At 42.6% G+C, this 25,310-nt stretch overlaps 2 protein-coding genes across 3 annotated transcripts in view; one reads left to right on the forward strand and one right to left on the reverse strand.

Annotated features, from left to right (window-relative positions):
- mindy3 (MINDY lysine 48 deubiquitinase 3) lies at positions 1 to 22,983 on the reverse strand. The gene is made up of 16 exons (XM_073485159.1): positions 22,887 to 22,983; positions 22,118 to 22,452; positions 21,649 to 21,728; positions 21,156 to 21,216; positions 20,235 to 20,447; positions 19,977 to 20,028; positions 19,087 to 19,201; positions 18,729 to 18,802; positions 18,485 to 18,564; positions 18,175 to 18,245; positions 17,183 to 17,263; positions 8,082 to 8,154; positions 5,175 to 5,247; positions 2,895 to 2,982; positions 1,996 to 2,067; positions 1 to 916 (listed from the first exon to the last, which is right to left on the reverse strand). Exons 2-16 carry the CDS (start codon positions 22,209 to 22,211, stop codon positions 767 to 769), a joined length of 1,377 nt encoding a protein of 458 aa, XP_073341260.1. The 5' UTR covers positions 22,212 to 22,452; positions 22,887 to 22,983; the 3' UTR covers positions 1 to 766.
- Positions 22,405 to 25,310, forward strand: part of LOC141011841 (uncharacterized) — a 27,290-nt gene continuing 24,384 nt past the window's right edge. Inside the window, exons 1-5 of one of the 2 annotated variants that reach the window (XM_073485162.1) lie at positions 22,405 to 22,421; positions 23,360 to 23,567; positions 23,720 to 23,829; positions 23,960 to 24,104; positions 24,230 to 24,384. In XM_073485162.1, the coding sequence (XP_073341263.1) occupies positions 23,501 to 23,567; positions 23,720 to 23,829; positions 23,960 to 24,104; positions 24,230 to 24,384 (477 nt within the window). In that variant the 5' untranslated portion in view covers positions 22,405 to 22,421; positions 23,360 to 23,500. Of the gene's footprint in view, positions 22,422 to 23,359; positions 23,568 to 23,719; positions 23,830 to 23,959; positions 24,105 to 24,229; positions 24,385 to 25,310 lie in introns of those variants that run through there. The other variant, XM_073485160.1, reaches the window with a different exon arrangement.

Below are 25,310 nucleotides of genomic sequence, written 5' to 3' on the forward strand. Positions count from 1 at the left end.
TATTTGAACAAAAAAGTGTTTATTCCAGAGCCTTTGAGTGTGGTAATAAATACATGAGCAGTTGGCCGACCATCCTAGTGTGGTGCACGAAGCACACACACATACAAACAGAAAAAGCACCTAAACCAGATCCATCTTCATCAAAACACTAAGGAAACCTCCTGCTCCGATCTCCAGCTCTCTGTGTCCGCGTTGGTCCCTTTACACTGTAAACATTGTAAAGTGAGTTTGTGTGTGTGTGTATGAGTGAGTCTGTTTGTGTTCTCATATGTGGAAGGCTTTGGTAGGTTTTCCCTCAAACAGTCCTATAGCTGGATTAACAGTAGTGTTTCACAGTCGACTGGCTGTACATGTGGTTCGGACCAAACCACTTTTGCTCTCTAAACATTTTCTATCTGTCTACTGCTAAAACTGTAGCAGAGGTGTCGGCACAGAGCAGAGCTGTAAAAATAAACAGTCATTCATTTTTTTTTTTAAATAATCACAACATCCTGCGTGTCAATTACAAGCCATGGTGAACAGACAATAGCATGAATTGTAAAAGGTGAGTTTGCATTTTTGTGGAATGTGTGAGTGAGGATGACGGGATGGATCTCAGGCATGTTTTTGTTTAGTCCACGAACGTGTTTGTCTCAGTCTCTCGTGTGCATTTGTGTTTCTTCTCATTCGTTGTCGTCGTTGTGTCAGCCGCTGTAATCTGCTGGCTTTTCAGGGTCAGCGTGCAGAGGGGAAGCCGGCGAGGCGTGACACACAGAATGTGTCGGTGCTAGTTCAGCGACGGGGAGCGGTCGGTGGTCCACAGCAGCTCGATGTAGGACCACTTGGTCTGTAGGCAACGCTTGACTGGAGTGTCGTCCGTCCGAACCATAGGGTCCTCAAAACCTAGTACCAAAGCTGTCCCTTCCACATACTCCACCTAAGAACACACACACACACACACACACACACACACACACACACACACACACACACACACATTGAGTAAACACACAAATTGAAACACTTCATGCAAACTTTGACAGGCTTTATGCAGAAATTGGCATTTTGTGCAATTTGGAGTGCAACACCACTGTCGTAAATACAAATCCCAGGTCTGTAACAATTTGTCAGATGTGTAGGTGCTGACTACAAACAAAACTCATTACATCACAACAATGTTATGTGTTGAAAACTTGTACGTTAAAGAAACAAGTGATGGGGGCTGAGAGGCTGTGACAGAGACACCATTCGCCCTATTACAAGACACTGTACCATCAACACGATTTTGAAGCTGTTATTTTAAGGTAAAAAAGTTACATTCTGTTGTTTTAACTCTATTGATCTCTCTTCCTCTGAAGGGGTCAGAGGTGAGATGCAAGGAATGGATGCAAGGATACAACACACACATGCACCAGCTGCAGGGGAGCGCTGTCAGCAGGTCTGTTTTTCCCATCTGGAGCTATGGGAATGGAATTGCCATCACAACCTTATTGGCGCCTTGCTGCCCTGTGCGTGTGTGTGTGTGTGTGTGTAGGCGTGTGCTTTACTCTGGGCACACATGTGGTGCCACTCCTCGATTTTCAGGTGGCTGTACGGAAAAAAGCTGCTTTACAGACTAGACAAAGTTGACGGATGAAGAAAGTGATATCCCTGAGTAACAGGTTTCTGCACAACCACCAACTACATCCACTGACAATCATCCATCAAACTAAGCCTGCTTAATAGGCCTGTGTTTGACCATTTATCTCAGCGAGGCTGCTGACAGTGGCCTCCATGCTGAAATGACTTGGAGAAATAGGAGGCTAAGCCAGGGGTTTTTGGATGGATGGACATGCTATTAAGCTCGCAATAGCTACTGTTTATTCTGGAGTGGCCGGCCGCCTCCAACTGTGTGTGTATGTGTGTGTGAATGATGACAGGAAAAGAAGAAGTAACAGGCGGAGAGACGGAGAGAATATGAAAAGGAACCACCACCATCAGCTGCTATGAATGACCCGAATGTGAAGAGTGTCTTACCCTCTCGTTGTGGTTGGACTGTTTAAGTCCGTTGTAGTGGTAGACGGGAAACGAGTCTGGGATTCCTGAGTCCTGAAACACAGTCGGGGGAGCAGAGTGAAAAACATGCACTGTTGTTAGAGAGTCTTTGGGCAAACTGTTCTCACAGAGATGGAGACCCACAGAGGCAGAACATTTTTGGACCCAAAAGTCACACAGACACATCTCTGCCTGCAACGAAAGCTTAACATCAAATCCCACGTGTTAAATCTAAATGTCCGTGTTTGTGTGCTGAAGCAAAACCAAACTCCAATTACCAGAAAGCAGCCAACACTTGAAAAACGTCTCAACAATGACATTGAGCAAAAACACCTCCCGTGGACTTTGGCTTAAAGGTGCAGAATGCTAATAGGGTGTGTTGTCTGAGAGCGTGTCCAGCTTCTCGTGTTTATATGCCTATATGTGAAACCCAAACCCTCACCCCAATCCCACGTGTGTCTGAGTGTGTGTGTCCACTTGGCTAATGGTAGTATAATTTCTTTGCGGCTTGGGGGCCATTGCTCCGGCGAGTCCCTAAAGCCCTGATCACTTTAACACAGCTCCCCTCTATCTCTCCCTCTCTTGTCTTCCTCATAAAAAGGCGTCTTTAGCGCTCGTTCTAAGCCTCTCGTGAACACACACGCATAGATTTCACATGAGACACCGCAGGAATGTTTTTGGCGTAAAAACCTTTGATTTGCTCAAACAGCACACCACATATTCTTGGGAAATAAGACATTAGGGTCACACGGACAGCATGTGTGTGTATATGACTATTTTGTCCATGTGTTTTAACTGTGTTATGGTTGTTGGGAGGTATTTGTTACTTTGTGTGCATGTGTATGTTTGAGGTGGAAGTTCACCTCTGCACACACACATACCTGATCAGGGAAAAACTCCAACAGGAACGGGCCCAGAAGAATTATGCCCAAACTTTCCGGATCCAGCTTACCCTTCACCAGACTGACACTGAGAAGGAACAGAGACAGAAAGCAAAGGAAATACCGGTAAATAAAAAGTGAGCAGAGGAAAACAGATCCAGAAAACAGAACAGAACATGCAGGTCAAAAAAAACAGAGAGGGGCTGGAAGGAGCCAGAAGATCAGTGAAAGAATAACAGTCTGTGACGTTTTCTGCATGAAAATCCAAATTTAAGATCACCTCATCACTCAAGTGGTGAGTTATGATGCATGTTTTGGTGAGTGCGTGCATGTTTCATGAATACTGTGGTACAACTAAATATACCTCTCTCCAGACATTCCTACGTGTTAGATCAGTGTTATCATTATTCCTCCATGATAACAAAAATCTGGTCTGATTGCCCTTTTAAGGTATTGGGGAGAGAAGCAAGGTTTAAACCGAGACACAGAGGGAAGGCAATGATTCTTCCTCCATCTATTGATTTTTACAAACAGCACATGCAGCAGGAGGCATACAGAGCAGACGGTGACCCTGCTGAAGTGTCACTGAGCAACACTTTAAATCCCTAAAAAGATCTATCAGATATGCTGCTCTATAACCAGCCTTGTGCTCCCTTTGCAGGGGAAGTGAGAACAGAGAACATCTTCTCGGGGATCAATGAAAGATCTCATTTTTATCAACAAGTGGTTGTGTGTTGATGGTCATTAGGGGAATTAGCTATCGTGGATTTGCACGATATCCACTGCATGACTGTGTATGACTTCATCATTTCAAATTGGTTTAGACATAAGATGATGGTGCATGCACGCCTACACTGAGCATGCCCACAGTTACTGGCCGTGCCCAATCCATTCTCCTGTTTGTGTTATAGTGCAATCAGCTGATGTCACAGTTTGGACCAACTCCAGAGAAGGTCCACGGATTTGTTCAACTTGGCGTGGTAAAGCTTGTAATGGAAATGCAAATCGCTGCGGCCAAAAGTGCCAGTGGAAAAGCCCCATTTGTGGACTGTAATGATACCGAGGCGAATAACATGGGAGTAAGGACACGTCTTTGTATTCTTGTCAAACTGAAATTACTATTATTGATTAATTCAGGTTTTTGATGCTATCAGGTGTGGCTGTCCAGTTTCCAAAATAATAGAGAGATTATCTGACTGTCTTATCTAACTGTTAAATCAAATGGTCTAAAATAGTTTCAAACTGCAGGAAAAGCATCATGAATTCACATTTTTTAAACCATATGTTTTTAAGATCATGAGTATGATTAACTATCTGAAACATTACAAAACCAATGTAGTCAAATCAAATCAAAAGACTATAATTCCTTGAGGCTGTATCCTGACATATGCTGAGAACAGTAGGTGTCCACAAAGTTGGTTTACCACAAATGATAGCAGCTGATGGTCTCAGGTCATGTGATATATAGAAATACTCACTGGCAACTTGAAAACAGTTGGAAGATGAGTAATAGTCTTTAATTTATTTCTTCTACATAATCCTATTAATCACTTCTTTACAAACCACTAAAAATTTTGATTTTTTTCACATGGTGGAATCCCTGCAATAAGTCTCTCACTGTGTGGTAAGGAATGAAACTTGTCTGTTTGCACTGCGAGTCTCCTCCCAGTTTGCTGTGTTGTGTTGTGATGTATCGCCCATCTGGGGGTCTGCTGAGCAGATTAGTGGTCCATTGACTTGGCTGGGCCCACGGCTGTGGCGTTAGGGCTTACTGTTCTTCAGATGAGAACGTGCTTCTGTTTGAAGCGGCACTTTAAAGCGTTTCCTCCCTCTCTCAGTCTTTCTTCCTGCTGTTAATGATCTCCCTCTCAGCCTCTGCTTCGGACTTTATTTCTTTCTTTCTGCCTCAGCTTTTATAGTGGGCTCTCTCTGGTCTAATGTTATAGTAGCCTGGTAGTGAAACATGAGCACGGGGCTGCTGACCTGGCCTGGCTGTGACTTAGGAGGTAGAACTTTAGAGGCTCTACAGGTGCCACACACACACACACACACACACACACACACACACAGACACACACACACACACACACACACACACACACACAGACACACACACACACACACACACACACACACACACACACACACACACACACACACACACACACACACACACACACACACACACACAGGCTGAAATACACACACACACACACACACACACACACAGGCTGAAATACACACACACAAACAGAACGCCTTGAACATGCAAGCACTTACTACTCGGGCTCTGAGACAAGGTCAAGGGCTTTCATCACGTCCTCCAGCAGAGACTCCGGGATGAAGCCATTATCTGGAGAGAGAGAGGGAGGGAGGGAGGGAGAGAGACATAAAGAGAGACTGATGCACTGGCTGACCCCGAGAAAACATAAAATACAGGCTTCATTTGAAAACTAGGGGAAACCTTCACCCACACACATATGGCACAAGCAGTATTTACATCACTGGCCCTGGGGAATTAACTCATCGGACACAACTAAACACACACACACACACACACACACACCTTGTCCTTTCTCTCTGACCTACATTCCATGGCCGTGATGATTGCTTTACCTGCGAGGAGAGGCTTTAAACGCTAACATGTGTTTTTGCCCGAAAGAGCATTTGTGTGTGTGTGTGTGTGTGTGTGTCCGGGCACTTGTCTCATTTAAACATGCGAGCCTGCATGGCCTCTTGTTTAGACACATGCATTATCCCCAGGCGTGTGGTGAGGAAGATTAACAGATGAGCTTGTCCGCTTTTGAACAACTCAATCTTGCCTCTTCAACGCCAGATGTCGTTCTCTCAGCGTGACAACTGACAGTTTGACAGCCAGGGCACACACACACCCACGCTCTACACAGGGACAACGACAAACACGAAAATATTAAAGACCAAGCTGAGAGCGTGGGTAGCGCTCAGTGTGTATGTCTGGTGAGTCACTGTAGTGCGTGTGAATGCGTCTGGCGCCCGTTTTCCACAACACAGGGAGCTGTGCTGACTCTACACATGACACAGACAGATTTATGGCCCTTTTACGCAGCACTCAACTGGCTACGGCATATGTGTATACACTGTAGTGTGTGTCATGTATAATACATCCTCCTTGCATGTGTCCATTATACGTGTGCATTTATATCTGTGGATGAACCTACTGTGAGCTCCTGTGTGTGTTTTTGCACAACCGTATGTGTGAAAAAAGACCATATGGGTTGCAGAATGTCGTGGCAGATGAGAGCAGATTTGAGAATGTGCAAAGCGGTATTTTGTGCAACAGGAAAAGACGGATGAGGAACAAGGAAAAAAACAAAGACAGACAGTGGAGTAGACGTGTTTGTTGTCAGAGTTGTTGGAGCAGACGAGACCACATTGCACCACACACACTCACACGGATCTCTACAAATCAACATGTTGTTCCTACAAGCTGGATAGTGAATTACGTAGCTTATGGCGACAGAGAGGAGCATACTTCATTTCACCATAAAAACACATAAATATGTAGGTATGTGTTACAACGGGTGATTTAGTCAGGTCCTCAGTTGCTAGTTGATAGCTCTAAGTGTGTCATGTTAACATGCTCATGTCTTGAGTGGGATCTCCCTCCTCCTCTTGTCTCCACAGCAGAAGAAAACATTCCACAGCAGATGTAAGCGCTAAATGTTTAATTTCTACTCTCATCCTTGTCTCTTGAGTGCTCATGAATGCACATAAAACATCCCACACTATAATCTCAAGGCTGCATAAATGAATGCTCCAGACTTTCAGTCCATCTGACATGAGAATCTGTCTTCTCTTCAACTTTCTATTGTCACTGTGTTGCTCTCCAGCCCTGTTCACATTTGGCATCGTCATCCGAGTGATCTGATCGAAAATGAACAGCTCTATGTACAGGTGTGAACACCCCCAAGACGCATTTGAGATCCAATCATTCCAACAGTGTTTGGAGGTGGTCGGGATGCACGTGGCCACAAATTCTAAATCATTGGTACCTTCTTGTAAATTCAGAATTAAGTACAATACATTTAGATGTTTCTTTCCTTGTAACAAGTGTCGTGGCATTGCTTTAAAAGCCTGTCTGTTTTCATGTCTAAAGTGTGGTCTGTCTGCTTCTGTGTCTGAAGTGGATTGTACCTCCCAGCAGCTGTTTGAACTCACTGTTTCAACTGATGTCACCATTTAAACAAAAAATAATAAAGAATAGAACATTATGAATGTAAACATGTCAAATTTTACCAATACAGTAAACAGTAACTAATATAGGCTACTTCTTTGTGGAGAAAGTCACCAGACACCCTTAAAAAAACCCAAGAAAAACACTCAACTTTGAGCATTGTTACATATAAACTTTGCGAGACGCTGTCTACAGTAGGACAAAGTAGTCATTCTTAACTACTTGGTCCTACTTGTTAATTCGGCATACATTATACATGAGTAATTTCTTTCTTTCTTTGTGTAAAAATATATCTTTTTGTTCCAGTGATGTATATATGCATATAGAGTGGGGAAGTGAGATCCGAGCACAAGACGCATATTGAGACACATTTAATGCCAGAGGTGAATTGATGGGCTTGAAGCTGTCTACTTGTGATCGGATCACTCAGGATGGATGGTCAAACCAAATGTGAACAGCCTCTCTGTGTCCTTCCCATTGCCTTTTACCCCAGTCACCTCAAAGTGACAAGAAATTGGGTTAAGGAGGTGGAGGAGAAGGAAGGAGCGGGATGGTTGACTCAGCTGTAAGAGGAGCTGAGCTCACCAACCTCAACAACAACAGTGGAGATGAGCGGAGGGAAACAGCCCCTGTCCTGCCTGCAGAGGAAAATAATGGAGACAAGAAACAAGACAGAAGAGGCGAGGAGGGCAGTGGAGGTTATAAATGCATCTGCTCAACCAGGAAGACAAGGAGAGAAAGACAACATGGCCAGGATATTGTTCACTCAGTGCGTGTAGCTGTGTTAGAGTGAACGTTTGGATTAATTAAAGTACATCTGTGTGCCAGGTATTTCATAAAGCTGGTGTACTAATGAGCAAATAAAGTATGACTATGTCTATAAAAACAAGTGTGCAGGGGGTGAAGGGCGGGAGATGTGAATCACTGGCAACATCATGTGCACAATATATATAATACAGACACTTGTTCATTACCTTCAGGATCAAATGACTGGAAGACCCTCCTTGCCTGCTCTGATGGAGACTCTGGACCTACCAGGGACATCTCCTATAGAGAGGCCAGGAAGGAGAAGCAGAAAGAAGGAAGAGAAAGAGAGGAGGATAAGATGAGAGATTGTGCATTAAAACATGAAGAAGTTTAACCTAAAAGTGACCATATAGAGATCTGTGACTAAAGTAAGGAGACAGGGTGTTGCAATAAGACAGCGAACAGAATGAGAGCAGTGAGGGGAGGAAGAATTTGTTCACATTATGGTAAAAATGTGGCTTAGTCAGTGTTGAAACATTAGAACATCGCGAAGCAGCAAAACATCTCGATCTTCTAACAACTACCAGACTTTGATTGTTCTTGACAAGATTTTGCAGCAGTAATGTGCAACACACTACAGTGAAGAAACACGCAGTACCACCCACTGCAGCAGTGTGTGATGCTCCGCTATTTTACATTGTACACGTATGCGTGTGTGTGTGTGACTATGTGTAATCTTAAAAGGACCAGCGCAATCATCGGAGTTCATTGGGTTATTAACTGATCTGATGATAAAGTTAGACGGCTTGTTTTCACTACAAACACACAATCAGGAAATCGAGTCTTACATATACTACCCGTGATTAATGGCGAGCTCCACAGTGTTTGTTTGTTGGTGAGGTTTCCAAAGAGCCATGTTGGCAGCGAGTATAGAAATGGGGGGGCGTGCATTAGCATGTACAAGAGGCGATGCCCCTTTCGCCTAGCCTACAATGTACATGTTGATTAAATGGCTCTGTATCACTAAGGGCATCACTTTTCAAACAAAGTGCTTGTCAGATCATCTATGAGTATATGACAATTTTGTTCTCCCTTTTCCATTTTTCACATGATAACTTCTATGTGCAAAAATGTTGAGGAATGAGGTCAACCTCATTTATAAGAATTTAATTGCGTTGAAACAATGAGGAAATGCAAAAGACAAAGTTTTTGGAGAGAAATCAGGGAAGCAGATCAACTCAGCAACAGAAGGAAGATATGACGGCAGGCTTTTCACCATGAATTTTGCTTTTAGACGCGGTTGGACGACACGTTGAACTACCAAGTTTGTTTTCAACACAGATCCGACACAGATCTCATGGGATAGGAACGTCTTCTCATGTCCGCTCTTATCTAATATTTTTAAGCATTATCAGATCTTGAGCGGAGCTCACAGCAAGTTAAACAGCTGGATAATCATCAGTTTCTGATAAACAACAAAGCAAGCAAACAATGATAAGGAGAATGAATGAAGGAGAATCCTATTTCCTTGAAAATATTTTGCATGAATAACAACAAGAAAAAAAGCTCAGAGAAGATACACAGGATATTTTTCTAAGAGAGAATGAAATGGGATACTTCTTAAAAAGATGGCTTTTTAGCCTTAGCTGTCATGAACACATGCAAAGTGTGTAGGCGAGAGTCAGAGGGTTCTCACTGTTCTTCCATTAGAGAGAGGGGAGGGAGTGTATTTATGACAACAAAGCGCTGGACAAACACACAATGTTTTTGGAGAGCAAATGAACCCTGCTCATCTCCTTTAGGCTGGCCTTTATTAAAGCTTGAGCCTCGGATCCACGCAGGCTGCTAGGGTTTCATGGTCTACTTATTACTGTATTCAAGGTTTATTCAGGCAGAGAGAAAGAGGGAGAAAAGGAGGCAGGGAGAGAGGAGAGAGGGGTTCAGGGGGACACATCGAGAAGCGATGACTCCCAGCTGCCGGCGCTTCAGATGCAAAGAAAAACAGGCTCACATGCGCTCACACACTGTTCTGTCACACAAAGTGACGTGATGTGTTAACATTACAGGCTCCATAAATCTGATGGTACATTTATCATGAGATAGATATGTCTGTTTCACTTACAGGGGTGGACAAGGGTCATTTTGCTGTCTCAGGAGGACTAAAGTGCTAAAAATGGTTCCTTAGCGGGCGACTGCAGTCTAAAGACAAACTCACTAAATGTAGGATTAACAGTGAGGTATGCGTCATGTAACATGAACTGTTTTGAGAAGCTGTAACTTTAACTTATATGACACTAAAAGAACAGTATACCTGGACTGAATAAACACAAATCTCTTCCTAAAGTGATGAGAAGCTTAATCGATCTTGGTCTGCCATATACAATCCTGCGGCCAGTCCAAGTCCAGCGTGCCTTGTGAACCACAGCTCGGTGAACTCAGTTTATTGTCTTCCAGAGCAGCATGGACACAGTCTGTGTAAATCACCTGGTAATACCACAGTTACAAGATGTCAACACTTTTCCGGAAGACAAACGCTTGGAAGTGGTCATCAACAGATAAAACAAAAACATACTATTATTGCCAGTCTACACGCGCTAACATAAGGCTAACGAGCGGTGGAAAAGAATAGAAAAGACAATGACTCACATGAGCATAAGATCATGTACACAGAAATTACATGACTGTGTGCATGTGTGATGACAGGTCTGCCTGGCTGTCTTTGATCTGTGTTTTATTAGAGGCCTGAGGAAGATGCTGCTGAGTTGGAAAACATGTCATGGAGCTAACACACTCCGCAGGGATGGTGTGTGTGAGTTTGTTTTTGTGCCTCATCGTTTTTTTCCTCTCAATCCCACTGTGTAGCAGTATGTGTGAGTGTGTGTGTGTGTGTGTGTGTGTGTGTGTGTGTGTGTAAGAGAGAGAATCTGTGCAATAATTAGGCCTATCCCCTGCCAAAATGTGTTTGCTTATATGGAAAACAAGCTGGTATTAAATTCTCTCAACCTGCGCAAATATTCATGCTCATGTAGAGATACAGCACAATGACACTGAACACACTGATGCCAGGTCCTTTGTAAGTGTGCGTTTTGATTTAAAGGAGCACATTCCAATCCCCACAGTCCGACCTTAACGGAGCAACAACAAGCTACCCTACATAGGAACAAAGCAAGAACAACACACACACACATGCTCCACCCCGAGGACTTAAATACACAAAGTGATGCAGAACATTTGCTCTGAGTAAAACCAGAATACACTGAGAAAAAAAACATGCCTTCTTTAAGAGCCAACAATTCCAAATGACTGAAAGGGCTTTGGGGTGAGCAGGAGCGTTTGTGTATGACAGTACTAAAGACACATCCATCTGGCTCTCCTGAATGTATTATACAGTACGTGTGTGAGCTTCTATTTTTTAAATGAAGTTCTGAATATCAGTCGTCTTTTTTATGACGTTGTCACCCTAAAGAAAATGTTTAAAGGCCTCAATTTGAATAAACTGATTAATCGGATTAAATGGAGTGCCGAGCAATACAAATATGACACTCCAAACGAAAAAGGGGGCAACGTGTCGTCAGAGTAAGTGCTAACTACTGCTAACTTTAGCTGGGGTTAGCACAGACGTCTTCGATATAATGTCAAAGCTGTTATTTCTTCATATTCTGTTAATAATTTCAGTTAATTTTCATTGTTTGAGAACTAAAATTCTTACATATTGCACCTTAAAGTAAACACAAGTGTTGAGACTTTTGATTGTTAAGGCTCATTCCTAGCTCGTCACATACCAAGACTTTGTGGGTTGATGGCTTGGTCCAAGCCAGCGTCAGTATTTGACAACCTGGGGCTGAAACTTACACAATCAACAATCTTTCTCCATAATTGCTGACTCAGTGCATTTGTGTGGCAAGTGGTAGGGCAAACATTTTTTTTGTGACTGCACTGAAAATGTTATTTTTGAAACACTAAACGCCAACAAATATAAATTGAAGCAGACTTTTTCTTCAGACAAAAACATGCTGTAAGTTTGGATCATAAGAGTGGAAAACAATCCTGTGCAGACACCACTGGGATCTGATTTTAGAAATAGACATGCCAAAAAAGGAAAAAAAAAAAAAATAGAGTGACCAAGCTCGGCTGATATCTATGTAACCTCTTCACATGTTTTTTGGGAAACTCTTCTGACCACTGCCTCAACCTTCACCTCTGGCAATCTGCACTTGAGTTTCTCTCTCCTCACTAGACTTTGTGGCTCTCTTGGGTTGACAACTCATCCCTTGTGGGCCTTTTTCCTCTCTCGCCCTTTCTCCTGCCCAGTCTTCCCCCCTTTTTTTTTTACCTGCCTTTTCCTGTGCTAAGTAGGTACTCCAGTTTTGGAGTATTTCCTGCCCTTCCACCCTTGACATTTTCTTCCATTCTTCCGTCCCCCCTTTCATCCTTTATCTCATCATGCAGGTAGGCACTTCAGGATAGACAGGTAAGCATAGTACTTTTCTAGAGTTACTCTTTCTTTCCCTCCGGTCCAGCCAAAGGGCTATTGTGTGTGCTGAGAGGCTCTGAGTGGCCATAGAGTGCGTCTGAAGGGATCGGTTTTCGAGACAACAAAGCAGAGGTCTCGGACAGTGTCTCCTGCCTTGTTCCTAGCAGGCAGCGACAGCCTCACTACATGACGTGCTGAGGAGGGAACTGAGGAGGGAGTCTGTGTGGGAGGGCTTGTTATGTAGAGTGTATGTGTGCTTGTATGTGTGTGTGTTTTGTTCACCTTAACTAGCCTGTGTCCCATGTGATTACGGGTACAGAAAACAATGGTAAACCAATCTCTTTCACTACATAAGGAGTGCAAGCAGTATCTACTGTATGTTTCTGTCTGAGTGTGTGTTTCAGGTGTGACAGACGGGACAAAGTAATGATTTATGGTGCTGTCTTGGATGAGAAAGACGATGTCTCACCAGAAAAGAGAGGAGACACTGGAGGATATTACATAGCGTAATGATGGGTCCTATATCAGCAAACTACACACAGGGGAGAAGGAAGCACAATGCAGCACACACACACTGTCACAGACAGCTTTTCATCACATTACAATGGCCCTTGGTCTGACCTGACACAGATTATTAATGACTGTTAATGTACGCCGCTTTGTTATTTAGTGTTTGTCTGTGGCCCGCACCCTCTGATCACACTAAGAACAGAAAGTAATCCTCTTAAACAGAAAGCACAAAAGTCTTATGTTCTATTACATGAGTCAGAAAACCAATCGGTATCTGGTGTGACCACCATTTTCCTCATATAGTGCGACACATCTCCTTCGCATAGAGTTGAACATGTTGTTGATTATGGCCTGTGGAATGTTGGTCCAATCCTCTTCTGTGGCTGTACAAAGTTGCTGGATATTGGCAGGAAGTTGCTGTTGAACATGTGGATCCAGAGCATCCCAAACATGCTGAGAGGCTGAATGCAGTCCATGCAAGAACTGGGGTGTTTTCAGCTTCCAGGAATCTGGAAATCCAGATCCTTGCGACATGAGGCTGTTCATCACAATACTGCAACATGAGGTGATGGTGGCAGATGAATGGCACGGCAATGGGCCTCAAGATCTCATCAAGGTATCTGTGCATTCAAGTTGCCATCAATGAAATGCATTCATTATCCATAGCTTGTGCCTACCTATAACATGACCCAAACACTTCTCCAAAGTGCCAGATGCCACCAAAGCTGAGCATTTGCCCACTCTAGTCAGTGATGCCAACAAACTGCAGTTAGGTCAAGACCCCTGGTGAGGACAATGAGTACCGAGATGATATTCCCTGAGACGCACTGATTCTGCAAACCAACTATTGCATCAGCGGTTCAGGTGGCTGGTCTCAGACAATCTTGCAGGTGAAGAGGCTGGGTGTAGAGTTCCTGGGTTGACGTGGTTACACATGGTCTGCTGTGCCGTTCAGATGTACTGCCAAAATCTCAGAAACTACACTGAAGATGGCTTGGGGTAATCAAATGAACATTCAGTTCACTGGTAACAGCTCTGGTGGACATTCCTGCAGTCAGCATGCCATTACACAAATATTGATTGCTTGAAAATATGATGTTTTTCAGCATTATAGCCTGACCATATTGGCACTGTCTTCAATTTACTGTGGTTATGCCAATAAAGCCTCACTGAAGGAAGCTGACCTACATTAACTGTGTCTGCACACTTTAAATTCTCCCTGCTCCCTACCAGTCCTTGAAGGACATCTTGCATGTGTGTGCAGACAGAAGCAGGAGTCTTAAGGGACACTGAGTGCCGCAGCGGCTGCTCTCCCTCCTAGTAAATCACTGACCCCGAACGCGACTACTGTACACATACACGCACAAAAACACACATGTAACTCCCTGGAGAAGCAGAGACACAGCCTGTGAACCTCATCACTCAGTGAGGAGAGTAAAGAGCGATGAGAAATGTCACCGGAGGATCGCCACCCCCCTCCCGCTTTCCTGAGTGACCACTGCACCACTCTTTAAAGTGCATCCTTCCTTTCTACTTCCTTTCTTCCTCTTTCCTTCCCATGAGGGACCAATAATCTGAAGAGGTTGGCTGAGGAACGCTGGGGAATCCTTTTCTTGGGCAACTGAGCTACTGTACACTGGAGTGGATAGTTACTTCAAAGAGAAAAGGGGGAAAAGGAAGGAAGAAAGAATCCTTTTTTAAACATATTGCATGATACGTCTCATCAATCATCCCATCCCTCTTCTCCCTCACTCTCTGTCTGTCTGTCTTTCTTCCTTTCTCTCCTTCCTCTGGCGTCTCAGAAACTCTTGTCCAAAAACAGATCCCATTACATGCCATTATATACACTCAGCCACTTTCTCACATGCACACACACATTAATACAACGGAGGACAGAGAGAGAGTGTGGGGGGTGTTGTGGGTAGGGATCAGAGATGGTGGAATGGCCTTTGTGTAGGCAGATTAGATAAAAACACTAATGCTATTAAGCTGATGGTCTGAAAGCTACAGTCACACACTGACAGCGACTCGAGGGAATACACACCCGTCCCCAACGGCAGACAGAAGGAGCCGCTGAAACATCAGAGGCAGGGATCAGATTTGCTGCTTTTGTGAGGATGGCTCTATATCGGACCTAAAAGCCACATAACCAGGTAGCGTGTATTTTTGTATCACGATGCCTGGGAAATCTCAGTGTGCTTCAAATTAGCTCTAAACATAGACTCCTATTCAAGGAGGGCTTCAGTGAGGTCCACCAGCAGAGTACCATCGCCCCACGTCTTACCCCTTCAGCTCTGGCTCAAAGCTTTGGAGCCGGCATGGTGTAGCGTCAGCCATATACGTCAGTCCATATGCGTGTGTGTTTAAGTATGTTCCAAACCTCCAGTGGGACAAATGGATCCAGATGGGAACTCTGGAATCACATTCCCTCCAGGAAGCCATCCACCTGAAGCCCCACACACACACAGCACCGATGCTAATCAGGATAAAGTTCCCTGTGCTCTGGAATGTGTGTGAATGTGCGTATATGTGAACATGTCACCAGTGCCGGGGGAGTTGTAGCAATCGGTAAGTCATCAGCGCTTGGATGACGACTTTGAGTCATCACTGAGCCAACACATGACCCACTTGCCTAGCAGGCTTGAGCTGAATGCATGTAACTGAGCTTTTAATCAATGGTATATTAAGGGTGTGGCCTCATGATGGAGATGATTGCTGGGGATTTTTCTGCATCTCTGGTGCCGTTTTCACAACAGCAAGGAGAATCGATTTGCTACAACCAAACCTGCAAGCTTTAGTGTGTGGGCTACAGCAATGTATTATGTTACCTGATCACTGATGGAGATAATAAACATGTTTGTTTGAGTACAAAACTGGGTGAGTGTGTGCCCACATGTGCACACATCCACACTAGCATGAAAATCTGATGATTCATACTTCTACAAGTTTCTCTCATTGTTACAACCACATCGTTGACCCCAATTAGGCAGTGCATTCGACACATATACGTGCATGCATATATGAACAGTGTAGATCTGAGTTGCTGATGTCGGAGCAGAATGTCTTGGCCCTTTTTCCAGGAACAAAGGAAGTTACAATGTTTCTACCTGCATTTTCACCACATGAACCTGGTTCCAGTTTTGTTTCTTGGAACGAAATTCCTTTTGCCCAAAAACTATCTACTCTGATGTATTACTTTCTGATGGCTCAAGGGTGGATTTTCTGCAGCACAAAATGTAACAGATTTGTCAAACACAAGCCAACCAGCAGCCATTCATTGCACTGCACTTTAGCCCTGGGTATTACTATAACATAAGTGTGGACGGAATTTTTGTTTAGTGATACTGACATGTAAACAACAGCCACATTTCCAACAACTAACAAACCAGACACTGGGCAAGTGATCAAACCAACAAACTGCTGTCCATGTGGCTAAGTACTAAAACAGGGGAACAACCCAGACAAACATTAAGTAGACTGAATCCTTGCTCCTGTCGAGAAAGGTGTCTTTCCTCTTTCTCGTTTTTGATTTTTCCTCTAGCTCTTATCATGTATATTTAGATTCAAATAGCCAATAATCCAATATTTATCAAAATTTCAGTCAATCAATGGTTTGTTGTCTAGTTCCTTGCTATATATCTCTCTTTTAATCTAACTGACCTGTCCTTAATATTTCTTCAGATACAATGGAAACTCAACCACGATGAGGCTAAAGGAGCTGTTTGTGATTTAGTTCCTGGGTGTTGTTTCTGGAACTCCTTAATTCCTGGGACAAGTTTGTACAACAAAATACAAGTGCCAGGACAGAAAAATGTGTGATCCATATTGTTGAAATTAGCCTGACAGTGAAGGTAGACAGAAGTATGCTGGAAATGGAGGCTCTCAATGGAGTCCAAATTCAGCAGTTTACATCATGGTCATATATCATGAACCCCACTTTGTTTAGTTGATCACAGATGGTTGAGAAACTAAAATCGTGTTTCTGTGTGCGTGAGAGTGAGAAAAAGAAGGCATGAAGATGACTGCGTGTGTGTGTGTCTGCACTTGTTAAGTTCCTCTTTGGAAGCTGAGGTTTTTTTCTCTCAATGTTGGATAGGTGAAAAGCCAAGAAACAGCACTGGCCATATATGACTATCTCCAGTTCTCATTTTTCCCTCCCCTCCCCTTCTCCTTCTCTTTTTCCCCCACATTGATATCTGACCTGCACTATATTAAATCTTTTAAGCGCTATCCATATTTTGGTTTTTCTAACCTGCTGTGTGGACTGGCTTATGTTACAAGCTGTGTGTCTTGTGTGAGTGAAATATGTGTTTGGTCGCATATGGATGAGTGAGTTGAACTTGCCTTGGTGAAAAACACAGAGAGGTGAGTTTCGCTGCCAAGGATCCAAATAGGGAACTTTGGAGACTTGAGGAATGCCCCGACCTGAAACACACACACACACACACACACACACACACACACACACACACACACACACACACACGCACACACACACACACAGATAAGGAATGCGTAAAAAATGAGTGTCCATTTTTGACTGTTTAAAGTTCAATGTACACCTTTTTCACAAAGTACATTAATATTTGAAAAGGGATTACATTTCACATTACATGACGAGCATATTACTTCTCTGGATCCTCAACAAAGGGTAAAATAAATGCCTGTTATAAATGATAATATTCCACTCTTATTCACAAGAACAATTAAGTATGTGTATATATGAGCAGACATCTCCTTATTCAATATGAGTTGGTCTCTCAAATCACTCTTTACAGCCCTCTGGTTACTTTGGCAACCATCTACTTGCTATTACCTTATTATGACTGCTTACTTTGCCTATTTACAGAGTTCATGTCTCAGCTCTAGCTTTTTTGGGCTTGCTTATGTTGGCAATGATAAATAAATAAAAAGCCAAGATCCATTTTTTCCACGATGACTAAAATATGTCACGTCATACATATTTTCAAAATTCTTTTGTGGTCTATTTTTAGTAAATGTGTGTTTCTGTACATGTGTGCCAGAAAATAAAAGCTTAAAGAGAGAGAGTAGGGAGTTCACAGTTAGTCTGTTGGGACTGTTCCTTCCAAACATATTTTCACACAGGAGCTCCAACTGTGGCTTGTGTTCACATATTAGATATGTCTCACATCTCAAATGCAGAGAGCATCTATATGTGCATTTGTATTCCTCGCACTCTCTGATCTTACAGTATACAATGGGTGGGTGTCCATCTATGTTCATAGTATGTCTTGATTAGACAAAAAAACAAAAAAACATAAATCATGTATGTATTTTCCATGACCACTCATCAGACAGTTTGCTTGTGTGAGTACCTTGCAGTAGCGTAGTGACTCCATAAGCGTGAGGAAACCAACGGATGCTTGTTTATGAATACCATGCAGTTCTAAAAAGCAGGGAGAAAAAAGAACATTAAAATGAGAATATGTTAAATTACATCACACTGGCACTAATTCTTGCCCTTTGTAGAATGCTGTGGGATATAAGAATTATTGCCCTCTGGTGGATATGGTTTAAATCTGGGGCCACAAAATTAAGCTCTGTGAGTGTGGTATGTGTGTTAATGTATCTGTTGTGTGAATATGGCGTGTTTGTGTGAATGCAGTAACTTCATGGAAGTCTTACTCATGCCAGAGCACTCCCTGTCTCCATCCCAGACATTCGAGACAGCGTGGCCAGTTACAAGGAGGTTCACCAGGCTCTGACTGAAAAGACAGATAAGAAAGGAGACATCAGTAGTTTCTGAGACAACAGAAGATATGCTGTACCCCTTTATGGCAAAAAAAAGAACCTTGCAGTAATGTGTCATTTTCTTTGTCAGCCTAAGTGATGAGAGCATGAGACAGTATGATGGGAAGTGTTTTTATACCTGCCATGGCCATGCACAGGGTCTATGAGAGGCTCCATTGTGTCCTGGATCTCGTTTCTAATATTCTCTATGCCCTGCACAGAGAGGACAGGAAAAGACAAGCCTACATTTAATTTTTGTGGGTTTAAAGATCGATGTAACACACAGGAAAAAATAACCTGAAATGATGAGACACAATGATTAAGACTATTAAAAAAATAATAATAATTTGTGTTTTAGGTTTTAAAAAAATGAGTTTTATTTGATTATCACTTTGTTTAAGTTACTTAACAAATATGAGAGTACATCAACATACTCATCATTTCCAATCAGTATTTAATATCTTCCTCCATATCTCTACCCAGCTATTTTCCTTTACCTTGGTGAGGATGACGGAGTACAGGAAAAGCAAGACTCCACAGCACCCCCTCCAGGTGTGGTAGAGAGACAGCACCTCTTCTTTGAGACCAGACACTGACATTACAGTCCGCTTACTGCAGGAAAGGAACAAACATCAGGTTGATTAATGACACAATCTTAAGACTTAAAAGGTTTTGGGGGGTTTAGGCTCAAAGAGACTGATGGATTAACTGTATCTGTAATTTTAGGTGAAAAAAGATGACTTTCACAATAGGCCGGAAATCAATCAAATGCATCGAAGGACAAAGAAAAAACTGATCTGGAGCCTCTATTTGGAGCCACACCCCTGCTTTGCTCCACCTTGGAGAGCTTGCTAGTTCATTTGTCTGTCTTAGTTCAGTGTGCACTTCTTCACTGTGAGTCAGCACTGTTTTTTGCTGACTCTGTTCTCAGCTGCCAGTACGCTTGTGTGATGAAATTTCAATATTCCTCTGGCAAACGCAGCCTTGCATTCATTTAGTTTGTGCGTGTGTGACAGACAGTTTGTGTGCGAGAAAGGTAGTGAGAGGTAGTTTTTTTTTTTTATTAGGCAATCAGTGAAAGTGCTGAGTCAGCAACTTGTGAGCAGAGTGAAAAAGCTAATTCAATGTGAAAGCCAATTCTCGCAGACTAGATGAATCAAACATCACCCCTCCCCTCCCTTCCGCTGATACTATCTTCAGAGAAATATGGAGTTCTCTATCGCAGTACTGCATACTGGCTATTGTAAAGCAAGGATTTGTGAGGTCCTAATCTCTCCAGAGACTCACAGTATTATTTATGTCAAGATTATCTTCATTGAGGAAGAGACAGTCATGAGTATTAGCTGCAAGGTGTTAGCGTGGTGAGAATATTAAAATTGTCACTTACTGAAGAACACTGTGAAATCTCTCAAAGCCAAGTTCCTCAGCAGCCAAAGCAGCTAGGCACAAGGAAACACACACACTGAGGTATCACAGCATGACACAGAAAAACTCCACAATGTCAAACAGTTAGTCATTAAAAGTTACTATTATTGTCATCAATGGTAAAAACTAGGCTTGCGTGAATGAGTGAGCATTCATACGTTTGTGCATTGTTATTCCGAATGTGCGTTTGACGTGGGAATATGACAGATGTAGGACTCACTGGGTTGCTGCTCCTGTGGTGGCTGGCTGCTCTCCGGCTCTGGCATGTCCTGTGTTTGCGACTGTGACTGAGTCTGCGTGTTGGTATGCGTGCTTGGATGTGGGCTCTGTCCCTTGGCCCAGGTCACCAGGCAGAACCCTGTGGAGGGGCTGGCACAAGCGGACTCCAAGATTTCACTCAGAGTGGAACACAGTGCTGTTTTCTGTTCCTCCTCTAACAGACACAAGCATAAAACATGCATGATTTAACAAGCCATTAGGGATGGCCGGATGATACAGAGGCACTAAAGCTGGTCTCACTTCTGTGAAGCGGGCTGTTTGGAAACACTGCGCCGGAGCTTGTGTTTAATAGAGAATTTCACAGGACTGCGCTTCATTCAGTTTGACAGCTTTTGAAAGTTTTAAACTACTGCATGTGGTTGACACATAGAAAGAGAGGAGAATAATTGAGGGATTATCACTCTCCAGTCAGATCATATTGTGGCTCAAGAAATACCAGATAAATATCAACCACAAAGTTGAACATGGTGGCATCTAGACCTTTTGGACAGTGCATGATAATTTTATTGCAACACATTGCACAATAACATCTATATTTACTGTAATGCAGGACTTCCAAACACAGGTAGTCAGATTTGATAACACAGGGGCTGCTAGGACATTTATTACACACATGAGACTAAACTATGAGTGTCAGCAAGGTGTGGTGGTGCCTCAGCCACAGTCTTAAAGTGCTGCCATAAGTTTTACAAGCCACCAGATGTCACTGTGTTTGCTGAGTTTGAAGCCCCTAAGCTTCAAATCTTTTTATGGCACAAACAGAAAGAAAGCCCCAAAGCTTTATAAGGCTTTATCCACTCTTAAATACAGGGCATACAACTATATAAAACAATGGTTTGATGTTTTTCTCGGGACAATCTACCTGACATCTGTCTCCAGTTGGAACTTTCTCTGCTGAAGAGGATGTTCTTTAAGAGGAAAGCCTGCAAAGAAAAACAAACTCAGTTTCAAAATTTGCGATAAAATATTCCATGGTCCAATATGCACACTTGCTACACATTATTTGTCCATAGTCCGTCCTCACAGTGAAGACTTTGATCTTTTGAATATATAACTGACCATTTTGTTTAGTCAGTTAAGCATAGCCAACCATTCATATACCTACAAGACTCATTAACGATGATGCATATATAAGTCAAGTATAAAAGAAGCCTCACTCTGAAATCCCCAAGTGAACTTGTAAAAGGTGCACGTTGTAGAATGATGCAGACTAAATTGCCCCATTCTTTGACATACAATTTTAAGTACTTCCACCTAATGCGAATGTAGGAGGTCTGTGAGGGCTCAGTACTTAGGGAATATGCCGCAAATTGAGACTTTGCACTTACAGCAAGGAGTTTTAAATTCAACCATACCTGGACAGGTGCAATGACAGCACATGGGCCTCCTTCAAACTGCTCCAGTGCTGTGTGCTCATTCTCACTGAAAACAAATCCTGTAATGAGGATAAAGTGAAATCTTGGGTCAACAGAGCAATCTTAACATTTTTCACAGTGATGACAAGCACATTAATTAAAAATTAGGCAACCACAAGTGCATGCATTGGTCATTTCCAAGGTCAGAGTGAATCAAGGATAATCTCTAGAGCAGGAATGGATATGTACAGTATTCACACCAACCACATGTACAACAGAAGGGTATTTAACTGCTTATCTAGCCTTTAGTTAGAGAGGAGGACGAGCAAAAAAAAAAATACTGTTGTACCTCTCTGGGTAAAATCTGAATACACTTGGCTCTCCACTGCACATAGGTCACCATCTCTGTAACATCTATTATGTCTTTTCTGTTCATTCACATCATCATACTGAGACAAAGCACCATTACCTTGGGTCCATCTACGGAAGATGGAGGCAGACACTCCTCCACTGGAGGGTCTCCCCCAAACCAAATCCACCACCTCTTTATTTAACTCCGACATGACAACTTTTCCTGTCGGTGGGTCCACGGCCACTCCTTCTACAGTCCAACAGCCACGAGGGGACAGGACAGCTCCGTTGAGGCTAACTTGCCAGCTCTTTCCGCGGTTTATAGTCCACTTCTGTGGGCAGGTCGAGCCTGTGGCATTGGCCACAAGCTACCTGTGTGGCACGATACAGTCTGACTCTACTGGCTGGCAGCAAACTGGCGGGTAGGAATGACATTAACGTTGTCACAAAAGCCTGCAAAGTAAAGGGACAGAAACATCAGCTAATGTTATTCTCTACAAGAGAGCACGACTTTTCATCTACGGCGACAAAGGCGCGATATAGCTAGTTTATATACCAGGGTAATGCGAAATACTAGCTCGTATAAAGCTAGCCGTTAACGTCAAATAGTTACAACGGTTTACTGCAGTAAAAGTACTGACAGCTGGATAATGGTTAGCTATGTTTGTTGCGGCGTTGATACCTTGTTGTCAAATAACTGTGGCAAAGGTAGGTGTAAAGAGCTGAGTTGGCTTGGTAATGTCAGCAGTTAGCATTAGCTTTACTACTAGCAGCTAATCTTTCATTGCTTTGTCATTCAATTACTTCTCTCACCACAGCGATGTCGATAGCTGCTGTATGAATTCATACTCTTTGTCACGGGTTAGTTAACATACAAGCTTAATTACCTTAATAGACAGTCGAGTAATTGGATTCCGTGTTGATTTAATATTTTGGTAGCAATTTCACTATCACCAGCGTCTCTGTCATTCGTTTATTTACAAGAGAATTGTGGAAAAAAAAAAAAAATGCCGTACATTTGACGTGAGCGCCCATTGGTTGAAATCCAGAGAGTTTCAGATACGTCAAGGGGTACAGCTTTAACGCGTTATCTGAATGGTCCGCAGGCCTGTCAATCAACAGGAGCACCCGCCCACAAACAGAACCGTTTAATTTATTTAAAGCCCGCCTTAAGTAATCAGCGCCTTGTAGAAATAAATTATAAACCGTGGAGCTTTATAGTTACTTTAGTGTTAAGCATACATTTAAAACGCAATGGATAACAAAACCGGACCGTTTAAATGTAAAAGTTTCGGTGCTTTATTGGAAAAAAAGGTTTTTTTAGACGTGTTAATGTTTTGTCCACTACCTCTTTCCGTAGCAGCCACCCAGTCATTGCTTTGAGCATGCGCAGTGCATCCTTTCAGCTCAACTACACTTGCTTCCACGCGTGTGTTCACACTTTGGGAAAAGTCTGTTTTGAAGAACGAAATTGGAGTTATAAGACGTATATTTCAGCACTATGGGAGGACAGGCAAAGGGCAAAAAGAAAAACAAGCCGAAGAGGAAAGACAACTGTCCAAACAGAGGTAATTTTCTCCAGTGGCTCAACATTTTGCTAGTTATTTACAGTATGTAACGTCAGCCTCTTAGACAACAGTTAGTCATAACGCTGTTATGCGTTGCTTTCAACTGACTAGGCGAAACTAACCCTGACTCTCCATTAATCTGATCACATAAGATTCAGGTATTGTTGGATTGACACCCCAGGAAAGAATGAAAGTAAGAATGCACGAGAAAGCCAAGAAGAAGACATCTGAGAAGTACTCTGTGCAACAACTACTAGAAAAGGTAACATTGACCAGAGATATCCATAACAAAGATCATGATCCAGAAATGTCATGCATGTGAAATTATTATATGTTTTAATTCTGATCATCTACTGCGTGTTTGTTGTATCATATGATCTTCTGCTGCACAGACAGAGGAATGCATGGACACTTTTGACTTTGAGATGGCTGGCCTTTTCTGCCAACGAGCTCTGGATGTGGAGTCCGATAACCTGCAAGCTCTGGACATGCTGGGACACATCTGCTCTGAACTAGGAAACACACAGAAAGCCAAGGAAATATCCTTTATTCAGCCCCCCTTTTCTTGTTTTGTATTTCTCAGTAACTCAATTCGTTTCATTTAAACACTTTAATATTTCCATGCTGTTTAACGGTTGTTGCCTCCTTGACCAATTCTCTCTAAGCTTTTCTGCGTGCAGTCGCACTGAGCCCAGATGAAGGCCACAGTAAATACATGTACCTGGGACAAATCCACACAGGGCAGGAGGCCGTCGATTACTACACAAAAGGAATACAAGTCCTGCTTTCTGCACTGGACAAACAAGCACAGACCACAGTGAGTGTGCTCCCACACACACACATTCAGTTTATGGTTAGTTAGTTATACACTCTACATCAACTTGGAGAAATTCAATTGCGCCTGGGTGGTAATGAAAGTGTATTCTTCTGCATCTTCACAAGAGGGGGCTGTCGGACTATCTATCTATCTATCTATCTATCTATCTATCTATCTATCTATCTATCTATCTATCTACCTGTCTGTCTCATGAATAGTAATGGACACTCTCACGGTGTGATCTCAATCTTACACAAATTATGACTATTCTTTTAATCCATACATGTATGTATGTAACTAATCACATATAAAGGACAGGTTATTAGAAAACACCTCGTTACATGCCTGTCACAACCCATATTTTAAGCTAAGAATGTACACGAGTAGTCATGTGGCAATTCTCTGAACTTTTACTTTCAAATGTTTTTATTCTGAAGCCCCATCATGATTGTCACATATAACAATCTAATAGAATAGAATACGTCTTTAAAAAAGTTAGTAAAAGAAACCCATAAGCCTCTCCTCCCCTCCCTCTCTCTCTCAATGCTGTTTAAGTCTTTTAATCTACACAACCTAACTCTGCAATCCGCTGCCAGATTTTTTCAGATTCTTTAAGCCTGTCCTTGAGGACTGATCTGATCCACTCCAAAGTATCTCTTAATGCGGTCAGCTAATGTTTGAATTACAATGTTTCCTTGTTTTTGCAGAACATCAGCATAAAAGTTTCCTTGCATTAAGTATGGCATAGGACAGGAGTTGCTGCAGGGTTGTCTGGAGTTTAGCAAATATTTTAGCACACAGAGCACATCATTGTGACGTTACATGTACTAAAAGTGTCAAATTAGACTAAAATCTAATTTGGCGAAAAAGCATGGCAAATGAGAAAATATAATGGGATACATTGTAACAATGGCTGAGCTTTAAGG

The sequence above is a fragment of the Pagrus major genome, chromosome 17 (genome assembly GCF_040436345.1).
Source record: "Pagrus major chromosome 17, Pma_NU_1.0".
Classification (NCBI taxonomy): domain Eukaryota; kingdom Metazoa; phylum Chordata; class Actinopteri; order Spariformes; family Sparidae; genus Pagrus; species Pagrus major.